This window comes from Poecile atricapillus, chromosome 14 (genome assembly GCF_030490865.1).
Source record: "Poecile atricapillus isolate bPoeAtr1 chromosome 14, bPoeAtr1.hap1, whole genome shotgun sequence".
NCBI classification, from domain to species: domain Eukaryota; kingdom Metazoa; phylum Chordata; class Aves; order Passeriformes; family Paridae; genus Poecile; species Poecile atricapillus.
In genome coordinates this window covers 1,613,838-1,640,137 of record NC_081262.1, presented here as the reverse complement: position 1 = coordinate 1,640,137, position 26,300 = coordinate 1,613,838, and the positions used below count along the sequence as shown (strand labels likewise).

Genomic DNA, 26,300 nt, shown 5'->3' with positions numbered 1-26,300 from the left:
AGAGGAGATTGGCAACAAAAAGCAGGCAACAATCTGAGCTGAAGGGAAAAGAGCGCAGCAGTGATATTCTGGAAACATCTCCTGTTGTTCTCTTGTCCTTCCCTTTTGTTGCAATGAAATGTGGCCAGTCCTGCCCTGGGATCAGCAGCCCTGCATGGTGCCAACTGTCCTCTGCCACTGCCACCACTGTCTCAGTGCTGGTGGGGTTTGTCCCTGGGGCTCTCAGCCCTGTACTGCTGCATCCTGTTGCTGCTGGGTGGAGAAGGGAGGTCTGCCTTCTGTCCTTCATGGGGCTCTTGATTTGCTCCTGGCTGTGCCATAAAGGGTTTTGTTGGGGTTTTTTTTTTCCTGCAGGAGGAGATGGCAGTAAATACTTTTATAATTTGTAACACTTGTGATGCCTCATTTTTCCCATTCACAAGACTTCAAGGCCAGGTTGGACAGAGCTTGGAGCAACCTGATGAAGTGGAAGGTGTTCCTGCCCATGGCAGGGAATTGGAATGAGATGAGTTTTAAGCTTCCTTCCAACAAAAAGCATTCCATGATTCTAACTGTTTTTGGCTGATTCCTGGGAATTCCTGCATCACCAGGAAGATGGTGGGGACTGTGGGTACCTGGGGTGGGCAGGTTGGGTGCAGGGGCTGTTGCCTGGGGCAGGGGGTAGCTAGGGATTATGGCACTGCTCTCTGAGTGAGTTCCCAGCATCTGGACCCCAGAGCTGTGGGATGGCCAGAGGAGGTCGAGGGATGCTCGCTGAGCATCCCCAGAGCTGGCTCAAGGGGTGGGACACGTCTGGGTCGTGCTCTGATGGGGAGGCATCTCCTTCTCCTCCGCAGGGGAGGCCTGGCGGCTGGAGGATGACTGCTCGGAGCCCCCCGGGGCCCCCCAGCTGGGCACGGCGGTGGAGGACGCCCCGTTCAGCTACTTCCGCACCCGCTCCTTCTACATGAGGAAGAGCCTGTCTGTGGACAACCACCTGGGCTCCCTGAGCTACGCCGTGCACCCGGCCGAGAGCAAGGCCGAGCGCGTCAGGACCAAGCTGCGGCGGCAGTTTGTGAGTATCGGGCCCTGGCCCCCACATTCACACACACCAGACTTCCCAAAAACACTGACGTTTTGGAGAGCTGTTTTTGTGCTCAACATTAGTAAAACAACAGAAAGAGAGGCTGCTTCAGAGTGGGGCAGCAGATGGTGGCAGCTCGACTTTGCCCAGCCTGTGACAGAGCCCCTCTCCTGGGGGGTCCGGTACCCCCAGCTCCCCCTGGGCTCCCACTGGCTCAGGGCAGCTGGTGCTCAGCCAGGTGAAGGGCCTGTTCAGGCACAGTTCTGGCCACTGCTGTCCAAAGAGTGGAACAAGGCTTGAAAGTAGGAAATGAGTTTTTCTGTCCTCAGCTTTGCGTCAGCGGGGAACTGCACCTTCCCAAAGGTTTGCTGGGCCAGCGGCGAGGGGCTGGGGCAACAACGAGCCAGCCCCAGGTCCCTGGGGCAGCTCAGATCTTCCTGGCCCTTGGGAGCTCCTGGTGGCAGGACAGCAGGGATGCGTCAGGGCTGCACCGCAGCTGTGGGGGCCTCTGATCAATGTTTAATGGGCTCTGCCTCCTTCCCAGAGACACCCAGCTCTGGGGTTCGGGTGTCCTTCCCCTGCCTTGTTACCGCCTCGGGGTTGTAATGAGGGCTCAGGTGTCAGGGTGATGAGAAGCACTCGGTGTTGATTTGCAATGGCTGAGAGAGTCGGTACAATGGGAATGGAGCAGAGAATGGGCTGAGGCAGCACAGCTCACCCTGCCCCAGGCTGTGCACAGACACATCTGCTGGGAAGCACAGACTTCCTCTGCCCCAGAAGAAGGGCTGGTCCCTCTGGGCTCACATGCAGTGGGGGCTTCTCGTGCTGTAGCTGGGCAGTGCCACAGCTAAGCAGTGTGGGTCTGGGGACTCACCCTCCCTGCTTGTGCTTGCACTGTTGGATGTAGGCACCGCCTTTGCCCTGGGAGGGCAGCTCTGGTCTCACCGTGTGGGTGCTGTGGGTGACCCTGTGGGAGCTGCTCACAGTCCCAGCACTGAACCTTCTCCATGGGAACTGCTGCCTCAGGCTCAGAAAGCACTTGAAACCTCAGGGATGGAGATGAGCACAAGCAGGATGAAGAACCTGATGAGCAGCTGAAAGATGTTGGAGATGTTTAAGATGAGGCGGCCCTGCTGTGGGGTAAGGAATTGTCTTGGGCTGGACTTGAAGGTCTCTTCCAGCCTAGTCATTCTGTGATTCTGTCTGCTCTTTCTTTCTGCCTGGATCTGTGGCTCCAAGCTGTACCCAGAAGGCACAGGAGGGCACTGAGGTGTTGGGGACTGTTGTCTTTCAGGGATGTTTTTCTAGTATCTCTGTGGGACCTGTTCCCCAAAGCCTCTGTGCTGGGAGATGGGCACAAAAGGTGTAGAAGCACTTGGGTTTTAAGCACAGTGTCCTGGTACCTGCAGAGAACTGGGTTCTGCCCTTCCTGTGGGGCAGCCCCCTGTCCCTCCCTGCTCAGTGTCGTGCCAGCACCAATCTGTGCTCTCTGTGGCCAGTATGATTTGGCCTTTGACTTACTCAGGTTTTGGGGACCTTTAGCTTTCCTTGGTGTACCTGCAGAGCTGACTGCCTGTCAAGTACCAGAGAAGGTTTCCTGTAGGATGTGGGGTTATGTTTTCCTTGCTAAATCATTTCTGGGTTGTTCCAATGTAAAAGTTGTTGCTGTAGACCCAGCCATGGGCTCCAGTCTTGTGAGACCTGCTGGGAAAAGCAGACTCATCCTACTTGGAAAGGGCTTCCAGAAGGCCCTTCAGTAGATGCAGAAAGTGTGGAGGAAGGTGAACTGGCAGTGCTTGGCTGAGGCTTGGGCCATTACAGGACCAGCATTCCTGACACAGCCCCAGAGCCTGCTTTGTAAATTCAAAGTACAGATCCTGCCAAGCTGGGGAAATGATTTCCAAGAACAGTTCTGGGCTCTGTGTCCTCCCAAGGCTGGATTAGTTACTTTCCATCTCTGTGGTGGAGGTGTTGCAGCTTCCCCTGGGATCATGTTGTGCCCATGCCCTGCATGGCAGCGGTTCTGCCCAGCCCTGGCTGGGGGAGGGATCACTGCCAGGTAGGATCTTCTCTCCTTATGCCTGGCACAGCACGTCCAGGAGAGAGCATGATTTGCCTTATCACGGTGGCTCATCTTTTAGGAAGAAGCTGGATTCATTTTTCTGGGCTGTTGCACATCCCCAGCCTGTAATGTCCATTTCTGTTTTTGCTCTTTTCATGCTGACAGTCTGAGCCACCTTTGCTGTGTGATGCAGCTGCTTGGCTGGGTTTTAAATTTCCCCAAAAATAGAATTTTGGGAACTGCCGAGAGAGAGAAGAGGCTCTTGAAGTTTTGGGTGGGATCCTCCAGTGGCAGGGTGGGTGGTGATGGGGCAGAGCTGTTGTCCACATGCATCCAGTGCTGTGTGGCCACCTCACATCCATGTGTGGCCACCTCACATCCATGTGATCAGGTGCTGCCTCATGAAGGCTTTGGGCTGGTCATGGGCACCTGAGCTTGTCCAAGGGAGAATTTGCTATAATTTGGGTGAGAACACTGGAGTCTGGCTGTGACATGCTGGGTGCTGCCAGGGCTGCTGAAGCATCTTTCAGTGCAGAGGGAGCAAATCCTGCCTGGCCCCCCTGTCCTGGAGCAGCTGCTCTTCCCATGCCTGCCAGAGGCCAGCACACCTGCCTTCCTCCCAGGGCACTGGGGAGGGTGGGGTTTCTCCAGCCATGTCACTGGTGCCATGTGTCTGTGGTCCCACTCTGCTGTGGGATGGATCTGCACGTACAGATTACTGGAATTTGCATAATTTGAATTTTAAATGCATTCCAATTTTTGTGATTGTCAGAACAAGTTTTCTTCCTAATAAGCCTTTCCTTTTAACTCCTCCAAGGCCTGTAGTGCTATCAGCATTCCTGCTTTGGAGACAGGGAGAGACAGGCTGATTGCTTTTGACATCTGTCTCTCACTGACACCCTGCCTTGCCCCAGTCACTCCAGCTGTGACAATGACAGTGACCAGGCTGGGACCATGCTCTGATACCTTGGGCATGTTGTTTGGGGGCACTTGGTGATGGCCAAGGGACTGTTTTGGTTTTGTGCCCAGCTGGCTTCTGAGATGGGCAGCAGGAGCAGGGATGGGACCTCTGCAGCTCACTTGCCAGGGGAGGAGAAGGGAGACATGGCTGAGTTACAGACTGTGCTGATCTCCTCGTCTTCACTGAAAACTGGTCATTAAAGGCAGAATTAACCCTGCTAAACTCAGCATTAACCTTATGGAGCATTAAAAGAGGTCACCAGGGCTGAGTCACTCTCTGGTGGCTGTTGAGACAGTGCAGATTGCAGCGACACTCTGAGGGAATTCTGCTTTTCTCTTTTCCCCATGGGAATTGCAAGTTCTCTGTATCTAGGCCAGTCATTCTGGCATTGCCCACTCATTTTGTGATGTTATGGCAAAGACCCTGCTGCCTCTGAAGAGGGGCCAGCGGTGCCCAGGGTCCCACATGCTGACCCAGCTTGGTTTGAGGTCTCTACCCTGACCCCTCTGCTGCTCTTAAATAATGTTCTGCTCTCTGAGCATCGTGGAGGAGTCACTGGGTTTGTGCAGTGGAGGGGGAGGAGAACAGCCCCTGGCATTGCCTGGTGCTGCCCCAGCTGCCCTGACACTTCTGCTCACTGTAGTTCCTGCAGGTTTCAAGTAGGTGACTCAAGGTTGTGTTGCTTTCCAGCCTCTGCACTAATTAATTTTACTCTGTACTCTCATACACTAATTTATTTTTTAATTATTATAATTTGTGTATGGTATTTTTCCAGGCAGTGATTCTGATATGAAATGTCTGTGCCCTGCAGGAAACACTTAGACTCTGTTTGTCTTGGGAGTTCTTCAGATGAGTTGAGCAGAGGAAATTGCTGCCTTACAAAGTGATGGTGACAGAGACAAGGTGAATTGGGATAGCAGAGCCTGGGAAGGGAGGCAGTGAGGGGAGGAACTCACTGTGTGGCACAGACCTGGTCACACCTGGTGCTGACTGGAGTCACTGACAGCACCTGGGCTGGCACCAGCTGACAGGTACCTGTCCAGGTTTTCCTATTCCAATGAATAATGATCAACCCAGAAATGCCTCCTGTCCCTGGTGGTCAGTGCAGTGATGTTGCGGAGTGCAGAAACTGCCTCACCCCAAAGCAGCACCAGTCCATGGAATGTGATTATCCTGGTCTGGGTTTTGGGTGCCAGGTGAGCTGGAGACAAGGTAGGACCTTGGTAGAACCCATCTGTGCATTATCCCAATGGTTTGATCTCGTTCCTAAGTGTGCAGGGACCTCCCCAAGGCTGCTGGGTACAGCCTGTTGTCTCCTGTGTGCAGCCAGTGCTGGAGGCTCTGGTGTGATGCTTATGGTGACAGTGAGGTCATGCTCACCCTGCCACAATCCCTCTGGTGCCAATGAAATCTCACTCTCTCCTTGCTGGATTTTATTGGGTTCTGTTCTGACACTGCTATGAACCATGTGCTCTCGTACCTGATTTCAGAAAGGATCAGCAAACAGACAGAAGATTCCTGGCTGTGTCTGTAGTTCAGTGTGATAAAATAAATAAATATATAAAAATAGAATCATAGAATCCCAGGGTAGTTTGGTGTGGAAGGAGCCCTAAAAACTATCTTGTCCCAACCCCTGCCATGGGCAGGGATACCTTCCACTGTCCCAGGATGCTCCAAGCCCTGTCCAGCCTGGCCTTGGACATTTGCAGGGATCCAGGGGCAGCCACAGCTTCTCTGGGCTGAACAAATGACCATGTGAGAGGCAGGTCAGCTGTGCCTGGTGAGGAGGTGGAGCAGAGCGATGAGAGACATCCTGGACTTCCACACAGAGAGCCCCAGCTCCCAGAGCAGTGGCAGTGAGTGCCTGAGGTGATTGCAAAGGCAGGTGATGTTTGAGCTGTGTATTGCTCCTGTGCCCAGCCCCTCCTCTCCACATTGCTCACTTGTGATTGTTCACTGAGTGCTTAACAGAAAAACCCCAACATGATAAATAATGTGTTGGAGCCAGAGAGCGACTCATTCCCTGGAGAGCAGTCCCTGGGAGCCAGGAAGAGGCTCCTGGTGAATCACCCCACTTTGCAAATTAGTGTGGGAGTGAACAGGCACAGCAAAGCTCAAAACCAAAACGTACCCGGCTCATTTCTCTGGTGAACGTGGTTTTATTTACAACAGCGGCTTGTGACGCCCCAGCTGGTGCTTTGTGGTGCCTGGAGTAAAGCAGGGATGGCTGAGGAAGAGCACAGCGTGCTGTGGGACTGCTCTCAGCATTCCCACACACAGGGAGATGTCTCCTGTGGGAGGAATTAGGAAGCAGAGGAGCAGTTTGTGGGAAATGCTGCAGGCCATGCTGATACAGAGCAGGGGCTGGAGGGGCTGGGGACAGTGTGGACGTGCCACTTTGTCAAAGCCAGGCTGAGACCAGGTACCTGTGACAATCCGTGTGAGCTGGGGTGGCTGAGGCCTCTCCTGTTTGCTGTGAGAAAGGTGGGCCCAGTGCTGAGAAGGTTGAGGGCACAGGAATCTAAAATTAACAGACAGAAGATGTGGGATCCTGAGCTTGAAGGTGGAAGTTGTTGCTGAGGACCAGACTTTGGGTTTGATTTCAATGCTGCTGTTGCAGGGTGGGTACTAGTGAGACTGATGTGTCATTTTCCAAGAATATATGCAGGCTGGCTTTGGTTCTAACCTGGGCCTTTCCAAATACCTTATGCAAACTCCCACGAAATAACCTCTAGATTCAAAATATAACAACCAAAGTGAGAAACCAGCAGGCTCTCCCTGCAAACCTGCAGTGTTTGCTCCCTCTGCTGGCTTTGCTCTAGGGAGGAGAGCCTGGATCCACTTGCCAAGGGCTGGCAATGCTGTGGAGCATGCAGCATCCCACAGGCTGGCAGACAGAAAAACAACAGCTTCAACAAACCCCAGTGCAACATCCTGCACCCAGGTGGGGGCAATGCCAGGCACAGGCACAGACTGGGCAGGGAATGGATCAGGAGAAGTCCTGAGTAGGACTTAAAGGTGTTGGTGGATGAGGGTTGGACCTGCCCTGGCCATGATCACCCAGAAACCCCCCTGGGCTGGGCTGAGCCCCAGTGTGGGCAGCAGGAGGGGGGGATTCTGCCCCCTCAGGTGAGACCCAACCTGCAGAGCTGCCTCCAGCCCTGGGGCCAACAGCAGCAGGACATGGAGCTGCTGGAGAGGATCCAGAGGAGCCCATGGAGATGCCCCAAGGGCTGGAGCCCCTCTGGAGACAGGCTGGGAGAGCTGGGGGTGCTCACCTGGAGAGGAGAAGGCTCCAGGGACACCTCAGAGCCCCTTCCAGGGCCTAAAGGGGCTCCAGGAGAGCTGCAGAGGGACTTGGGACAAGGGATGGAGGGACAGGACACAGGGAATGGCTCCCAGTGCCAGAGGGCAGGGCTGGATGGGATATTGGGAAGGAATTGTTCCCTGGGAGGGTGGGCAGGCCCTGGCACAGGGTGCCCAGAGAAGCTGTGGCTGCCCCTGGATCCCTGGAAGTGTCCAAGGCCAGGCTGGACAGGGCTTGGAGCAGCCTGGGACAGTGGAAGTTGTCTCTGCCATGGCAGGGGGTTGGGATGAGTTTTAACAGGCCTTCCAATCCAATCCATTCTATGACTCTATGAAGTTTACAGCCTCTGATGTGTTACCATTTTTATTTCTGCACAAAGAACATCAAATGCTCAGTGAGCAGCAGGGCTGAGGAGGAGGAGAGCAGAGTCATTTGCCAGCTCCCAATTTTACTCTGCTTCTACAAGCGAGACTCACCAAAAATGTGCACTGTGCCTTTTGGTGTGTGAAGTTTGTGTGAAAAAAGAAAATAACCACAATGATTTAAAATAAGTGATAATATTTTGTGAGCAGGAGTACTCCTCCTCTGTGGCAGGACTGGAGTCTTATGTGAAACTGAAAAGATCTCAGGGGTTGGAACTGCAGCCCTGTCTGGGCTCTTGGCAGGGCAGGGTGGGGCTGGGGATGCTTTGGGCTGCAGCCAGCAATGGTCCAGCTGTGTGAAAAATGGTTTTGGCTCAATCCTGCTGAGCATGAGGCAGCACTTGTGCTGGCATGACCCAGATCGGTGTCTGGTTGGTGTGAGGGGATGCTTCAGCTTCTCCACCCGCCTTTGGCTGGTTGTCCCCTCCCAACAGTTGCCTGTGATGGTGACAGTGGCCACATGTCTGCTGCCCAGACCCTTCCTGGCCTTCACATCCAGCAAGAGAGGTCCTGGCTGCTGGGGATGTTTCTGTTAATCCCAAAGTGCACACTCTGCATTTTGACATCCTGATTTCCCTTTCTTCTGGGGCTTGCCAGCAAGAATGGTTTTGTGATGGCAGGTCCCTGGATCCAGCTGGGTCACTGCTCAGACCAGGTGTACCAGATCCCATCCTCTGCTGCCCACGGGGCCTCTAAGTTCACCCTCAGTCCTTCCTTTTGTTTCCCTGGCACATGTGGTCCTCTGCTCTTCCTCTTGAGCCCATTGCAGTTGTTTCCCAGATCTCAGAAAGGAAATCTGGCTGTTGTAATGTGTCCTCTTGCAGCTCAGACCCACAGTCTGCAGCTCTTTGGGTGCTCTTTGTGTGAGGGAGGCAGGTGCCCGAGGTTTGTGAGCAAATGGTGCAATCCCCACATGCCTTTTCCTGCAATTGGAGCATGCCAGCAAAGAAACTGCTTTGACAGCCTGAGGCTTAAATCCTTCAGAGCACTTCCCCTGCAAGCAGGGAGGTTCTTGTGTCTGAATTAGCCCTTTGGGACATGGCTGTGGCTTCATAGAGACTCCAGAGGATTCAGCTGCAGGACTGGGAGCACCAGGGTGCAGTGGCTGTGTGGAGGTGGCACTTTGTGTGTGCCAGGTGCCATCAGCTGCTGCTGCAGAGCCTCTCCAGGTGCAGCCTGCCTGGGATGTGCTGGAGAAATCACCAGGGGGCTGTAAGGCAGTTTTTCCGTGAGGAACTGCAGAGCTCTGAGCTGCAGGGCAGTGCTGGAGCGGAGCTGCAGTAGCAGCTGTGTGCTGCGAGAGGTCTCTGCAGCACCGCTCTTCACACACACACCCTGCAGCTGCTGCTCCTCGGCTGCCACAGCTTCCCTTTCTTCTGTCTCAACTGCTGAATTCTACCTGTTACTGCTCTGTTGCTATTGCTACAGAGGTCTGAGTTCTCAGCCTCTGAATCATGGGATTCCAGACTGGTTTGGGTTGGGATGGACCTTGAAGCTCATCCCAGTCCACTCCCTGCCATGGGCAGAGACACCTTCCACTATCCCAGGCTGCTCCAAGCCCTGTCCAGCCTGGCCTTGGACACTTCCAGGGATCCAGGGGCAGCCACAGCTTCTCTGGGCACCCTGTGCCAGGGCCTCTCCACCCTCCCAGGGAACAATTCCTTCCCAATAGCCCATCCATCCCTGCCCTCTGGCAGTGGGAAGCCATTCCCTGTGTCCTGTCACTCCAAGTCCTTGTCCAAAGCCCTTCTCCAGCTCTCTCGTACCTCACAATTTCCCCATTCCTTATGCCTGGGAGTCTGTGGGAAGCTCCCAAAGCTTCCCCCAGCACTGGGTCACTGTATGAGCACCCAGTGGTCACATCTGACTGTCCATCATCAGTGAGCACTGTCAGGACTCTGCTCTCCCTGCACATGGAGCCAAGGCTCAGCTCTTGTCACCAGGGTGAGTGTTGGGACACGATGCTGGTGCTCCTGGAGTGTGCTTGTCCTGCTGCAGGTCCCAGCACCTCATGCTGGGTATATCCCAGCACCTTGCTGGGTGTTGGTGATCTCAGCTGGGGCAGGAGGGACTTTGGGGGGATGTTGTTACAGACCAGAACTCCATGTCAATGTAGCTTTTTGTGGCACGCAGCCTTAACTACCCCTCCTGCCCTGCAGCTCCCTGGGGCTGGCAGTGCCAGAGCTGATGTTCAATAGTTCCCTGGCAGTGGGATGTGGCAGGACAGTGCCACCCTGCTCCATGGGACACTGGCATGTACTGGGCAGAGCTGACTGTCCCACTGGGGTTGCTGTGTGTCTTCTTTCCCCCTTCGTTGCACGGTGCCTGCCCTGGCACACAGGGGTGTGCACAACCATGGGCACCGTGACTTGGGGCACAGACTGGGGCTGGTTCAGCTCCTTGGGGAAGGTCTGGAGGGGGCTGGGGATGCAAAGAGCTCCCTGCCATCCCAGTGTCCCTGGCAGGACCCCCACAGCTTCTCTCCCCCTCCAAGAGGCTTGTGGGGAAGCCTGACACTTCCTGAGGAGCAGAGCGAGGCCGATCTCCAAGGGACATTAAGTTTGGAGATTAAGTGGAACATTTCCGGTGGGAACAGGCTGATGTCTGGGCTTGGGTGTCACCTTGCTTTGACTGCAGCAACAGCCTTGTTGCAGTTGGGAAGGATGGAAAAAGAAAGGATCCTGAAACCTAAGAGCTGTTTAGCTATTTAATTTGGTTCTGGTTTTACTCCAAGAATAGAAACAAAGACGATGAATTTGCATCACCAGGAGCAACTTGAGGAGGGAGGAGGAAGTGATGGGACCTCACTAGGGACAGGAATGTGCTGGCAAGAGGAGGGCTCCAGTGACAGGGAGGCAGTTTGACCTGGGGGTTCCTATTAGCATTTTGTTGATCTCACTTGTATTTTATTTAATGGTGAGTTGGTGAGGTTCAGCAACTGAGCCTTATCTCTGTAAGGGAGCACTTGCAGAGGCAGAGGGTGGCCAGGCTGCTGCACAGAGGAAGGTGCCTTTGGAGGTGCCCCATATGCATAATGGGGCTTGATCTCCTGGAAAGAAAAGGAGGAATTTCTGCACTGGCTATTTACATATCACATGTAAAGCTGTTTTCCTCCTTCCTGCTGCTGCAGTTGCATCTCCAGTTTTAGCCCAGTCCCACCAGAGAACAGCCACAGTGGGGTGGTAGAGGGGTTTCTGTGAGAGGGGTTTCAGACCCTCACCCTGGGGGAGGGAGGGCTGGGATGAGGAGGGATGGGATGGATGCTTTGTCTGTGGAGATCTTGACACTCATTTAAGGGCAAGGGGTATGTTTGATGCTGGCCTGCTGACCCTGTCCTTGCTGAAGCTTCTGGGCAGCCCATGAGAAGGGGACCTGGCACACAGGAGCAGCTGGCAGGGGAGCAAGAAGGCTGAATGATATTTTTACAGGAGAGAATTTCCCCATTTCTTTAGATGGAACAGAGGTGCCTTTCCAGAGTAGAGAGGAGCTTTTCTGAGATGTCCAGCTATCAGCATGACAACATCCAACTTGTGGATGTCCCTGTTCCCTGACAGCAGAAATGTCCAGCCTTGTGATAAGTTTCAACACTTCTGGACACTTTGAGGAAAGCAGGATGAAACAGCTGTCCTGGAATGACCCTACATGCTCCCAGTGCCCCTGTGGGGGTGGTGGGGTCCTGGAAAGAGCCCAGTTTCAACTTGGGGTGTTGGGGTCCTGACACTCTTGTCGAGGCCCCTGGGGAGAGAGGGAAGAAACTGATTGCTGGAGCAGATCAGAGATGGAGCTTCAGGAAGCTCCAAGGGACATTGACAGGTCCCTGCTGGGTCCTGGTTCAGCTCCAGCTGCCTTCCCCTCTGGCAGCGACTGTGCACAGGGAGGAGGAGCCACACACTGGGCTGTGGTACCTGGGCTGGGAGGGAGCTCCTGCCCACCCTGGTTGGGGTTTGTGCTGCTTCCCCCCTGGGGGGGATTGTTATTCTCTTTCAGTAATTGGCCTCTGCATCTTTGTGGGTGGGTTTGTTTTTCAGGTTTGAAAGTCAGCAGCAAATTCAGCCCATAGCTCTGCTGATCTTCCAGGTTTTGTCCAGATGACCATTCACTGTTCCATGAGGTACCTCTGGTGACATCTGAGCATTGGCTGTGCAGAAATGTATTGTACAATGGATGGTAGGATGGAGCCCCAAAAGTAGGGAAAATAGATTCCTAGTGCCTGGTGCTGGCCTGGGATGGGGTTTGTTCTGACTGCAGCCCTTGGCTTGCTGTGAAAAGGCACCAAGTCCTTTGCCCTGGGGATTAGTTTTGTGATGCTCCAAAAGGAACACACAGAGCACAGTTTCCTGGAAGCCTTTCTGTTGCTGAGCCCATGGGAAGGATTTGGGCAGGAAGCAGAGGGTGTGCCTAGAGAATTCCTGTGGGCTTCAGGTGAATGCAGCCTTTCCCCCAGAGCTCTGTCTGGTCTGTGGTTCTGTGTGCTTTTACCAAGAGCTTCGGGGTGATGTTTTGTTAATCTCACTTCTGGAGAGCACTGAAGAGGCTGCCCAGAGAATTTGTGGAGTCTCCCTCACTGGGAATAGTCAAAACTCATCTGGACACAATCCTGTGCCATGTGTTATGGGATGACCCTGCTTGAGCAGGGAGCTGGGACCAGATGAGCCCTCCTGTGATCCTTCCAACCTGAACTATTCTGCAGTTCTGTGACAATACTGGTGGTCTGATCCAGCTTTTCTAATCAGGAAAAGCCTGTGAGGAAGCATGTTCTCAGGGAGATACAGCCCTTCTGCCATTCTTCATCGTCTTCCTGAGATGGCGTCACCACCAGAGAGCCTTTGGATGTGATTATGCATTGCCTGATACATCAGCAAAGCTGCTTTGGCATCTGGGAAGCCAAGTGCACAAACTGCAGATCTTCAGCTTGGGTGTTGCTGTGACTGAATTAATAACTGGAGCATCCCTGGACATTGCCTGCTCTGAGTCCTACAGGACACATGGAGCTGGAGCAGCTGAACACGGCATGACCAGAGCTCTGTCAGCTGGGCACAGTCTCCTGGAGGTGTCAAACCAACCAAACAAACTGGGTTTAATTCCCAACACATTCAGCAGATCGGTGTTTTCCTTACCTACCCTGGCAGCAGGCATCCACAGATGATGTCACTGAGCTCTGCAGTGCCTGAGCTCCTTCTGGGGGGTGTCTGTCCTCCTGCCAGGGTGGGTGTTTGTCCAGCCAGGGTCCTGCTTCTGGGTGCCCTGTTCTTGCTTACAGTGGTGGCTGGGAATGTTGAGCTGCAGCCATCTGTCTGTATGAGCTAGATTTTCATGGAAATCCTTGGGAATTTCGATGTGGTGAAGTAGATCTGCCCCAGCACACGTGCCCGGGGCTATGGATGGACCTGTCTGTTCTTGGGAGTTCCTTTCACTGCTCCAGTCAGGCCTGCAGTGCCTGGGGCAGCAACAGGCACGGCTTCCCCTGGGGTCAGGCTTAGTCCTGCACTGTGGGAGCTCTCCTGGGAGTGTTCCAGGGCTCTGCCCGGAGGGATGAGCAGTACTTGGCACACACAGTCCCTCTGCTGCTTTTCCATCCCAGCCACAGTTGGTTTTGGTTCTTGTTCTCCTTGTTTTCTGTGTGTTGGTCAAACAAAAGCTCAGTTGCCTCCCTTAGGAGAGCACTGGGGAAGCCACGAGAGCCACAGGAGCTCCAAGTGTGCTGCAAAATCTTTATTGAAGAAATCAATGCCCTTGCTGAGGAAAGGCGGGATTTTCATCCTGGCAAGGAAATAGATGACAAAGTTACTGTCACAGAGTGGTGGTGGAAAATATCCTGCATTTGGAGACCTCTTCCAAACAGTGACAAGCCACCTTTTTACTGTGCAGGCCTCCTTGGCCACAGAAAGGCATTTAGAGCAGCAGCAAATGCAGATCTTGGTCCAGGGATGTGAAGGGTTTTACTCTGCAGGTTCTTTTTGCATAGGGTAGACTTTTATTTAGTCTTGATTTTGTTTAGCAGTTCCCATCACATACAGACCCGCACCCTCACACCCTTGGACGTGTCTCCTTTCTCCAGGACCATCCAACGCCCCCATGGGCATCACTCCCCCCTTCCCAAAAAGTTATTGTTCCTAGAAAACAGAGCAGCTCTGCTGGAATGTTAATTGGGGGAAGTGAATAACCAGGGCTCCCCTCTGCCTAACCTTCCCCAGCCCCCTCTTAACGAGCAAATTGCATTTATTTAGGCATTGAAGGTCCTGTCTCTCCTCCCCTGGTCAGACTGAAGTGTCCATTGTGCAGCTCTGCCTTGGGATTTGCTGCCATTTGTTCAAGGAATGCTTTTTCAAAGAAAGGCAATTTTTAAGGAGGGTGGGGGGTACAACACCCCTTTCTCTCTTGCTGCAGGGAGAGATGAGTGATGGTGGGCAGAGGTGGGCACAGGAGTGGGTTTGTCATTGCTGCTGTTCCCAGGGTCCCTGAGGCTTCGTGCATGGGAGGGAATGTGTTTCCCTACATTTCCTTGTTGAGGCTGTGGAGGAGGCAGGGAGTGTGAAATCCAGCCCGTGTCTGTAATGGGAAGCAAATGGATCACGTGTGGGTGCTTAGGGTTCTGCTCTCTGCCAGCTGTGGGGCCTGGGTCCCCAGCCCAGCTCCTGCCAGCCCAGCCAGAGCAGCACTGCAGGGCTGGGATCCAGCCAGTGCCCCTGGGGAGGGGCTTTCCCTGCGAGGCTGTGGTTTGAGGCCATCCCTGAAAAGCCACTAACCCATCCCAGGGGGACTGTGGGTTTGTGTCTGTGTTTCCCAGTGGTGAATGCTCCATCGAGTGCAGCCCTGGGAGCCCAGCCCAGCCCCAGGCTGTGGTTTGTGGCAGAGGTGACAATTCCCACAGCTGTGGGGCTGGGCTGGGGGGCAGCTGCCCCTTGTCAGAGCTCAGACACACCATGGTGTAAAGGCTGCAGGTCAAGTTTGCCTGCAGGTTTGGAGGTGTGTTTATCCATGAAAGCATCAATATTTCTGTTTTCCTGCTCACTGGGCTTTAGATCCATCAGTTGAACCATTGGAGGGGTTTTAGAATCACAGAATCATGGAATGGTTTGGGTTGAAAGGGACCTTAAATCTCAACTTATTTCACCCCTGCCTTTGGCAGAGGCACCTTCCACTATCCCAGGCTGCTCCAAGCCCCATCCAGCCTGGCCTTGGACACTTCCAGGGATCCAGGGGCAGCCACAGCTTCTCTGGGCACCCTGTGCCAGGGCCTGCCCACCCTCACAGGGAAGGATTTCTTCCCAATATCCCATCCAGCCCTGCCCTCTGGCACTGGGAAGCCATTCCTCCTTATGTTGTCTGTCCAAGCCCCCATCCAAAGCCCTTCTCCAGCCTTCCTGTAGGCACCTTGAAGTTACTGGAAGGGGCTCTAAGGTCTCCTTTTGGTAGTGACTGTAGGGATGTGGATTCCCTTGGATCCCCATCTCGTGCTGGTTATGTCACAACTGTCCCAGATGTCACAGCCTCGCTGGGCTTGGGCTCAGGACTTAGCACATATGGAGAAAGGGCTTTGCCTAGATGAAACCCTGAAATTTTAGTTACAAATAGGATTGACTGGTGGGGCATCTCTGGTGGTGTTTATTTTGAATTTGTCATGCAGGATGTTTGCACAGGTAGTTCCAGTCCCAGAGCAGGCCCCTGTGGTACCCTGCAGGTCTGGGGCTTGCTGGGAGGGTTATGGCAGACAGGGTGTCCTGGCACTGCCATGAGGTGCTTCTGCCCAAAGCAGATGAGCTATAGAATCCTGGAGGCTCCAGATGGGTGGTAGTGGAGGGGAGAGGTTATTCCTGTCTGATTCTTTCCACAACAGGGAACTGGCCTTGTTTCTTACATACAGTGATTTTTATCATGTCAGCATTCTGCATTTGGTGTTGCTTGGGGGCCCCAGGATTGACTTGGGAACTTGATGTTTGGAGGGAGCTTTGTCTTGTGGTCCTGTGGTGGAGATAGAGGGGAAGCAAGGGGGTGTAAGAGTGGGGTGGCCCTGGAGGTGCTCCCTGGAGAGAAGGAGAGCACCAGGAACAGTGCTCTGGGGGTCTTGGGAACCTCAAAAAAATCCACAGATTTTTTAAATTCCCCCAGGGATGATGACTGCACCACTACTCAGGACAGCCTGAGCCAGTGCCTGACTGCCCTTTCTATGAAGAAATCATCCCCAATATCCAATCTGAATTTCCCCTGGCACAATTTGAGGCCATTTCCTCTCATCCTTGTTCCCTGGGAGCAGAGTCTGGCTCCCATCTGGTTGCACCCTCCTGCCAGGGAGTTGTGGAAAGCCAGAAGATCCCTGTGCAAGAGAAGAGGATGGAGTGTGGGGCAGCTGGGTCCCTCCCTTCTGGAGCCTGATGGATGTAGATGCCCTGTTGGGATCCAAGTACTGCACTGCAGTGGGCAGCAAAATGGATTTGGTTCTCCCACTGCATGAGAACATGAGCAGTGTGTAACTTGATGTGGAGCAGTTTATTGTGACACAGGAAGGTGTTTCTTGGGTCTGACTGCTGGAGCCATAGTGATGCTGAAAGCAGGCAAGGAGCACAGTGCCTGTGTGAAACTAAGTCTCACTCTGGCCTGAGAAATCATAAGGAGGAATCCAAACAGTCCTTGGAGAGGGAAAACAACCTTTGCAGGTGTTGTTTGGATCCTTGTTCTTTACTTGCAAGAAACAGTCGAGGGGTGTAGCTCCTAATTGTCCAATAATAGTGATGTGTTGCTTTAGTGACCAATGACAGTTTTACCTCACAAACCTTCTTGGACCTGTCTATAAAAGAAGATACGGAATAATAAAATATCTTCTCTTGTGTACCCAATCTAGAGAGTCTGTCATTCCCAGTGTGACAGAGCCATGCCTTGCACAGCTTTTGGTCTCCCAGGCTGCCAGGACTGATGTCCACCCTGATGTTCCCCCTGCAGCCCCAGTGCAGCCTGGCAGCCCAAAGAAGAGGCTGAGTGTGCTCTGGGAGGCTCAAAAACCACTTTTTCCCCTGACTGGTTTGGTTATTTTTATTTCTAAAGCTTGCACTTCGGAAACACATCACCCTCACCCCATCACTTCCAGGCAAGTGATACTCCAGACCAAATGAAAAATTCCACAGAGTGGATAAAGTTAAAGCAGGTAATTCTGCAGAAATAGCATTGAATTGAAAACTGAGACCTCAGGCCAGATCTCTGCCATGATGTCCTGCAGGATCTCAGGCCCTTGGAAAGCAAATTCCTCATGATGTGTGCTGAGTTTTGGCAAGCAGGCCTGGGAGGTGCACAGCTCCCAGCAGCAGGAGAGATGAGTTTTGTACTGGACTGATGCTCAGCCCTGTCTTGTACTCAGTCCCTGCCCTTTTCAAAGAATCACAGAATTGAGTTGGAAAGGACCCAAAAGGACCCTCCTGGCCCTGCACAGACACCCCAACAATCCCACTCTGTGCATCCCTGGCAGTGCTGTCCAAACACTCCTGGAGCTCTGGCAGCCTCGGGGCTGTGCCCATTCCCTGGGGAGCCTGGGCAGTGCCAGCACCTCTGGGGGGAGAACCTTTCCCTGAGATCCAACCTAAACCTCCCCAGCACAGCTCCAGCCACTCCCTGGGTCCTGTCCCTGGTCACAGAGAGCAGAGACTGAAGCTGTTCCTTCACTGCCCCTCCTGAGGAAGCTGTAGACCTGATGAGATTCCTTCTGCAAAGCAACCCTCTGGAAGCTCTGGACAGCTCCTGCTTCCCAGCTCTTTCCCATGTGGCACACAGTGCTTTGCACTGATGGGTATCACTGCCTGCCCTGTGTCCAGTTGCTCTCCAGCTTTGGAGCATCTGAGTGTGCAGAAAACACCCGAGAGGCAGCAGAGGCAGGTGTTGGATGCTTGGGAAGGGTCCTCAGCCTGCTTGGCAGCAGCAGCCCCTGCAGGACCCCTCTTTATCAGGGCTCTTGTTTGATGTTGAGTGTAGCAGCAGCAGTGCCTGCCTGGGGACTTGTACCCTCCCTGGTGCTGCCACCCTCACGCTCTGCCCGGCCAAGGCGGCACAAAGCGAGCACTTCCCATCTTCTGCATGGATTAAACCCCACGTTTTTCCTTCCCAGCTCGAGTGCTTGTGCAGCTCCAGCCCCTCTCTGTCATCCAGCCTCTCCTCTCCAGCCCTTGCCTCTGCCCACCATCCCTTGCTTCTCCCTCTTCTCTCCCCTTTGCTCCTCTCTTGCAGCTGCTGCTTCCCACTCAGTGCTGGGCAAGCCTTGTCAGAGCAAGGAGAGGTGCAGGCAGCATTCCCATGTCTGGGATTCAATGGGAGAAGCACTCTGGTGGCAGGAGGAGGTGGCAGGTCCTGGCTTTACCCATCCCCTCCTTTTTTCAGTGCAAAGGAAGGAGAGCAGCAGCTGAACCAGACCGAATTCTGGGCCTTGTCTGTTGTGTTTGGAGACTCTTTGTTGTTCATGTGTTGCTGATTTGTATATTCATGATTAAACCTGCAGCTGTCCAGTGCTGGGAGGATTTGGGATGAATTAGAATGACAAGAGACATGGTCTTTACAAATAAAGTAATCATTTTTCCCTGCACTTCACATTCATCCTTTTTCAAAGGGTCTCTGTGTGACGCAGATTTGCTGCACTTTGATGCTGGGACTGCTGGGAGATGTCTGGATCTTGCAGTGCTCTTTATTCCCGTGGCAGCCGTGGGTGCAGTGACGTGGGAGGAAGGGGCAGTGTGTTAAATGGTCTGATAGTTTCTAATGGTGTCAGATTCTGCCATTTAAATTGGGACTTTCATGCTAGAGAAGAATTGAAAGGGGAAGATGGGCGTGAAAATCGCTGCTGTGGGCCTCCATTCCTCCTCAGCGTCCCTGTCGGGTGCTTGTTGATCAACCTCCCTCCCCATGCTCCCGCTTCCCCTCCCACTGGAGCTTAATCCTCTGCTGATGGCATCCCTGTGTTGCCATGGAAATTGCCATCTGCCAGCTCGGGTGCTTCACCTCTGCCTGTTGGAGAGCTGGAGCTGGGGTGACCCAGTGGGGAGGTGGCACTGCTGGAGCTGTGGTTGGTACTGTGGTGGCTGGAGGTCAGCACGTGCCCTGCAGCAGCAGGGGACTGGGACACGGGTGGCATCAGCAGTGTTCCCATCTGGCACATGATAATTGTGCCTTTGACTTTTTATCAGTGCCAGAAGTTTGACAGTCAGGAGAAGTGGTGGCCTGTGCTGCTCGTGGCCGTGTGGGTGGTTGGTCACTCCCTGGCCCCTGTTTTCCATGACTAAGCAGTTCTGCCTCCTCCTGTTTCCAGGAGTTGTACCCTACATCCATGCTGCCATTGCCTTAGGGTGAGGTGCTTTTAGTAATCACCCACAGCTCACGCTAAAGCTTCCTGAAGTGACTGCAGCTTCTGGTCCTCACCCTCCTGGAGTCTGAGTGTGAGCTACTGGCTCATTAAAAGCTCCCCAGAGAGGCCTGGGACCTCTCAATCAGTGCTGGACAGGTTTCTGGTTCCTCCCAAGGTGGTTGCAGGGACAGATGCTCCATTTTCCTGGCATGGCACGAAGGGCTGGTGTGGGAGTGGTAGCAGAGGGCAGGTGGAGCTTGGGGTGAAGCCTGGCCCCTGGTGTGGGTGGGATGGGAAGCTCATTCGAGGGCTGTGGGACCTGCCTGACTGGGGAAGCAGAGGAGTGCAGATGGGATGGTGCTGAATGTTCTTCCCAAGCTCCACTGAGGAACATCAAAGCCCCAAGAATTCCAGCATGAGAGGAGGGCTCAGTGGGGCACGTCAGGTTTCTGTGGGTCCCTCTGTAGGGATGGTGGTGTCTGGGAGCTCTCAGGGTGATCTCTGACTGTCTTCTGATGCACGCTGGTGCCAGGGGGCTCGTGGGCACATCTTGCAGGAGGTCAGTGCTCTTGCCCAAAGGGCAGCTCAGCTGGAGCTGGCACAGGCTCTTGTGGCACTGCTGGGTGGCAGATACGTGGTGCAGTGTTAGGCACCAGGGCTGGATGGAAGGAGATCCACTGGATCGTGGTCTTACTGGTGTCCAGGGCTAGGTTGGGCAGGGCTTGGAGAACCTGGGAGAGGGGTGGAATGGGATGAACTTTAAGGTCCTTTCCAACCCAAACCATCCTAGGATTCTAAAGAAAAAATGGGTAGAGCTGCATGCAAAAGCTGGAAGGTGTATAGTAGGTAGGACAACATGGAAAGTGCTTTTTTTTTGCTGTGTTTTCTAATTGAAAGCCAAACAGGTTTTAGTTTTACAATCATCCACCTGAATGAAATGAACCTTAAAACATCACCATTTCCCAATAAAAAGCTTTTGACAAAGCAGCTACAAAGTTCCCCAGGAACAAAAATTCTCTTTGAATGAAATGCAGGGAACACATTTGGGAAGAGTGGGTTGAGTAAACCTCCAAGCTGGTTTTTTTCCCCCTTTAAGCAGCACATTTGGAAGATAAGAAAGTAGAAGAAATGTTATTTGATAGCAGGTCTGTTCCTGGAGGGAAGCACATGGAGCACGTGGGGTGTTGGCTGTGCTGTGGTATATATTGGAAGGATGTGTGGTGGGGAGGGCTGGGCAGGGCCGAGATCTTCGTCCCGCTTTTTAGGCAGCACATATGTTGTTATTAGAGGCTGGCTTGGGAAGCCATAAACAGAGCAAAGTTTGCTTTGTTGCCAACACAGATGAGATAAAATAGTTTTATAGAGATTTATGGGGATAATAAACTATGTAGGGAAGTTTATGACACGTCTAGCTGTGATCAGTGAACTTTTAAAGGGTTTATTGGGCAGGGATGTTGTCTGCCATCGATAAGCCTTGTGTGGTGTTGGAATAGTTAGAATTGTGCTGTTGGTATAAAATATTTTGATTTAAATAATGTATTTGCCTCTTCCCAGACCCTCTCCATAAATGAGCCTGGCAGAAACTATATGCAGGGGGAGGGCTGGTGGTCAGTCACCTCCAAATTATCGTCCAAACAAGAGATGAAGCTGAGGGAGATCAGCTGCAGGAACACATCACTGAGCCCCTTGTGCAGTTGTGTCAGCTTCTAGTGCTTAAAACTAGGATAAACTGAATTTCTATCCCTAATCCATTCATTCAGGGTTTCTGATTGCCTAGACAAGCATGTGTCTTCCTGCAAGTAACCAAATAATAGCATAAATGAAGTTCTGCCTCTTCTGGAAAAAAGGGGCAGGAGTGGAAAATGTAGAGACCATCTGAGTGCAGGACAGCACTGCTGTGGGAGGACACTGAACTGAGCATCTCCTGCTATGCCAAGGGAGCTCAGATGTGAGAACAATCTGGGATTCTCCATGTAGCAACCTGGACCTGTGTTCCACAAGAGATCTGAGTGTGAAACCACAACTCTGGCAAATCTGGGATGACAAATGTGCATGGCTGCTGGAGAAGTCCCCACTCCCCTTTTACTTTTAGCAGTAGCCAGATACTATGGCTTTGCACAGACTTGGTCTACTAAATGGTGTCTGAAATCTTGAAGTAAAGGCAGGTTGTGGGTAGAAGAAGCTGCTTTACAGTTAAGTGACCACAGGAGATGAGAGGTGGCTCTGGAATGGGCCTGTGTCCTGAGGTTGTCCCAGCTCACTCCTTGTTGCCCAGCAGCAAAGCCCCAGTAGGACCCCTGGGCTGTGCAGCAGCCTGGCCACATCAGCTCTCACCTTCCTCACCTGTGTTCCATATCCAACAAGCATTATGTGTCATTAATTCTTGCCCACAGCTGGGGGATTTTATGGGGAAGTGTGTTCCTTTCCATCTCTTGCTGTCAGTCTGTGTGGAGCAGAAGGGAGCTGGGAAGAGGCTGCCACAGGAGTGACAGGGCTTCCCCTGTGGTTGAGCTGAGAACCCCAGTGCAGAGGGGGTGGGGTGAATCATGAGGATGGAGTCAGTCTCCAGTTGTGTTCCCCATCCCCAAATGCAGGCATGTGGCCTCCAGATCTCCCTACAGTTTCACCTCACTTTTCCTTGTGCTTGGTGCTTTAGGAAACCTTTTTCTTCTCCTGTATTTTTCAAGCAAGGGAAAGCTGGCCCTGATATCCCCAAACAGGGGAAGTGATTTTAGATAACATTGTCATTTCTGCATGTGGATTTTGCACAGATGGGCCTGTCCCTCTTGCACCCACTGCTCAGCCAGGGTACAGCTCTCCATGGACAGGATGGCCTGGTCAGTGCTGCCTTCCCATCAGCTGCAGCTTCCCTGCCCTCACACTGTGCTCCTGGTGGTGCTGACCTGTAGCTCTGCAGAATTCATGGGGCCTGCTCCAGGCAGGATGCCTGAACCTGCTCTTCAAGGAGAATAAGGTATCTTTAGTTTTCTAAGCACAAAATGGATTTCCATGAGAAGATTTCCCCTGTAGCTTTGGGAGGTGAGCTCCACTCGTGATCTGCAGCCTGCCTGGAGAGCAGAGCCTGCCCATGGGGTGTTTGACAGTGTAGGGATGGAGCCACATTCTCAGAGCCTGGCAGGGCTGAGGCAGGATGGGCTCCTCAGGAATGGTCCAGTGTGCAGCTGGGACCTGAGCATTGGCCAAGGGAGACACAATCATAGAATGGTTTGGGTTGGAAGGGACCTTAAAGCCAATCTCATCCCACCCCCTGCCATGGGCAGGGACATCTTCCGCTATCCCAGGTTGCTCCACACCCCGTCCACCCTGGCCTGGAACACTCCCAGGGATCCAGGGGCAGCCACAGCTTCTCTGGGCACCCTGTGCCAGGGCCTGCCCACCCTCATGGGGAAAAATTTCTTCCCAATATCCCATCCATCCCTGCCCTCTGACAGTGGGAAGCCATTCCCCCCTGATCCTGTCACTGTCTACTCATGTGGAAAGTCTCTCTCCCTCCTTCCTATAACCCCCCTTTAGGCACTGGAAGGGACTCTGAGGTGTCCCTGGAGCCTTCTCTTCTCCAGGTGAGCACCCCCAGCTCTCCCAGCCTGGCTCCAGAGGGGCTCCAGCCCTTGGAGCATCTCTGTGGCCTCCTCTGGACTCACTCTAACAGGTCCCACACATGGGCACTGAAGGATCTGGCTGGAAAGGCTCTGGGACTAGATGGGCTGATTCTCACTCTAAACTCAGCTTTCTCTTCTTTTTTTAAAAAAAACTTGTCCTTTCTCTTGCAGTACACAAGCACTTGTGAAATGCCTCCTGTGTGGTGGTCCCTGCAGAGGTTCAGTGTGTGCCCTGTGAGGAAGTGTGGTGGTGGTGGTGGTTTGCTTCACTCATGTTGTCATGTCTTCCTTCAGTTATGGGATAAATATTAACACCACAACCACCCACTAACTAGGCACTGCCTGCCATGGCTTATCATCCCAGCCCTGGGCTCTTGGAAAAACTTTACAACACCCTTAAGTTTAAAACAAACACACGTGAAACCCAGTCCCTCTGGGTCTATTAGGGCTGACCAGCAAATGTGCATTTCATTACCCAAAATATGCTGGTAGACCCAACAGAGTGAGTGAGCCAAGGGGAAGTAGACCTGCAAAACACTTTGGATAAAATACAAAAAGTGTTTTTTTATTTTTCCACCCCTCCCCTTTCTCTTCTTGATTTCTCCTGCCATGAATTCCTGGGTAAAGACTTGCATTTCTGAGGGAAGCCCGGGCGCCAAGCTGGGAGACGGATTGCGCAGCCCAGGCCCAGGAATGGCAGGAGTGAACCAGTGGGCGGTCAGAGAACACTGTGTTTTAGTTATTTTTTCTTCTTAATGGTGTCAGTGCTTGGCTCCAGGTGCCTGGATGGGAGAGTTCCTTGATGTTGTCCCTCCATGTGGTTCAGAGTCCCGTCAGGGTCCTACAGTGGGAGCAGAGCTTTGCTGGACTGGCATCCTGAGGGAACAGGGACAGGACAGGGTGTTCCTGCTCTGCCTGGGGTGGTTGGCACAGCAGGGACCTGCATGGCTGGGCGACCACGGAGCTTGGCTCTGACTGGATCTGGCTCATCCACCATCAGGAATTCTCTCTTGTCACCTCCATAAGTGGGAGGGAACAGTTTTAAATTAAAAGAGGAGATATTTGGATGAGATAGTGGGAAGAAATTCTTGGTTGTGAGGGTGGTGAGGCCCTGGCACAGGTTGCCCAGAGAAGCTGTGGCTGCCCCTGGTGAAGTGTCCAAGGCCAGGTTGGACGGGGCTTGGATCAGCCTGGGATAGTGGAAGGTGTCCCTGGCAGTGGCAGAGGGTTGGAGTGAGATGAGTTTGGTGGTCCTTCCCAACCCAAACCATTCTGTGATTCGCATGTGATCAGCAGGTGTGGCTCCAAGGTCTGCCCCATCCATGCAGAGTATCTGGGATGAGAACTGGTAACACCCAGCCCTCCATTTATCCAGCCTGGTGCAAATTACAGCCATCAGGGCTCCCTTTCATCCCTTCTTGGTGGGCTTGGCAGCAAAAGCAGCTGCTTTTTCCAGTGGGATTTTGAAGGCGTTCATTACTTTGCAGCGTTGATGATATCTCCTGGTGCTTGGAAGGATTTTGTCATCCGAGCTGTGCTGCACAAGGATCCTGTGTTGGCCTGATGTGCAGGGGAGGCCGAGGCCCAGCCCATTTCCATGGGCTTTGAAAAGCCACACAGCAAAAAGTGTCTAAAAAGTTATCTGCTTTTTTTGGGGGAAACATTTTGCCTTTGGATGACTGGCTCGTTTTTCATGTGGAGCAATGATTTTTTATTCAGTAATGTCCACATATCCCACTGCTCTCCCTCCAAGAAAAACACGGTGAGCTGTGTCACCAGTTCCAGCAGCCTGCTCTCACGGATGGAGCCGGCTGGTGGCTCCACGCAGGGAGTGTTACTGCATGTGAGAAGGTGAGTCACCAGTGGGGCTTTGGGCAGCAGCAGCTCAGGGCATTTTCTCTGGCTGCTTTGGGACAGTTTAACAGAGACATGTCAACTCTGCCCCATTTTTCAGATGGAAAAATAGGTGGGGAACCCATGGTTGATCAAATGAAAGAAAATTCCTCCATTCCAAGTCATATGAAGAATGATAGTGGCCACACTTGTGAGCTCTACCATCAGTTCTTTATTTTGGTGGTACTGGGAAAGGTGGAATTTGGTCACAGTGGGGAAAACCTGCAGAAGGGAGCAGTGATAGAAGAGCACCTGGGGATGGCTTTGGGAGAGGCAATGCAAAAACCACCCCCCATCTGTGCAAACATCATGGAGGGGTGCAAAGAGCCAAGTATCCCAGTCCCTTCCTGTCCCATGCCAGTGGGAACCAGCTTGGATGGGCTTGGAGCAGCATGGCCTATGGAAGGTGTCCCTGCCCATGGCAGGAGTTTGGAATGAGATGAGTTTTAAGGTCCTTTTCAGAACAAACTAGTCTGGGTTCTGTGATTTTTGGCTTTGCCCTTTGCTCTGCGGGTGAAGGAGATGCTGAGCAGCACCTGAGCTGAGCCTGTCCCTGTGGTGAGACTTTACTCAGGCCTTTGTCTTCCTCCCCAGAGGATGAATGTCTGGAGAGACAGACTGGCCTCTGGGAGCACTGAGCCCCGGGGAGGAGCAGCCGGAGCGGGATGGGCTGGGATCTTTGCCAGCATCACTGGGATGGGCTGTGGGAGAAGAGCACCCTCTGCATCTCACAGTCCTGCACGGCTGCTGTGAATGGTCCAAGCCAAGAACTGGGAGCTGTGCAGGAATCTTCAGTGCTGAGTATTCAGCTGGGTGAGCAGGATGTGTTTTCTTGGCTCTGGAGGGACCCACTGCTGCTCGGGAGCTGCTGGCTCTGGGGGCTGCTGTGCTGGCTGAGCACTGGGACACTGATTTTTCAGTGCACTGCAAAGGGTCCCTGATTCAGCACTGACTGCATTTGTTAAAATGAACTAATTTAATACAGGATGCAGAATTCCTGGAAAACTGCTTTTCAGTATTCGCCTGCAGTGTGTGATAAGGTGGTGATCTGCACCCCTTAACAGGTCTCTTTATTACAAATTAATTAATTTGACTCACAATTCACCTTTCAGTATATATCTCAGTCTAAACCCTCCACACTTCCCAGTGCAGCAATGTGTAACCTGGTGCAGATGTCAGTGCTGACCCAGCTGTTGGGCTTGGGTGGCCCCATGTGCTCCTGGTGGTGGCTCGTGCTGTCCCCAAGCCTCACCAGTGGCTTTGCTGGTGGCAGCAGGAGGTGCTGTGCTCTTCCTTTTGCTTTTCAGATTTTAGGATTCCTAGTGCAGGAATGTTAAGAAGCAGAATTTGTGGTTATTTTTTTCCTGTCTGTGGAGTGGCTGTGCCAAAGTGTATTGGGTGGAAGTGGGAGGAAGAATGGAGACTGGAATACTTTCCTGAGTTAATGTAGATGGAGAGCAGAGTCCAGGGATGGAGGATGTATTTTGTCTTCCTCTGGAGTGGAGCAGAGGACCCCTGTAGTGGTGGGACTGGGGAAGGAGAACAAGTGCAAGGGGCTGTGGGGCTCAGTGGGATCCCCAGCAGGGGCTGTGGGTGCTGGGGCCGCAGCCTCAGCTCTGGGACCAGAGCTGGTGTGGGAGGGTTTCCAAATGATT

At 53.0% G+C, this 26,300-nt stretch overlaps 1 protein-coding gene across 5 annotated transcripts in view; it reads left to right on the top strand.

The window, feature by feature from the left end:
• LOC131584575 (ankyrin repeat and fibronectin type-III domain-containing protein 1-like) overlaps positions 1-26,300 on the top strand; it is a 244,447-nt gene that overhangs the window by 82,286 nt on the left and 135,861 nt on the right. For all 5 annotated transcript variants that reach the window (XM_058849855.1, XM_058849854.1, XM_058849856.1 and 2 more), the window contains one exon: positions 837-1,054. In XM_058849855.1, coding sequence (XP_058705838.1) covers positions 837-1,054 — 218 coding nt within the window. The remainder of the gene's footprint in view (positions 1-836; positions 1,055-26,300) is intronic.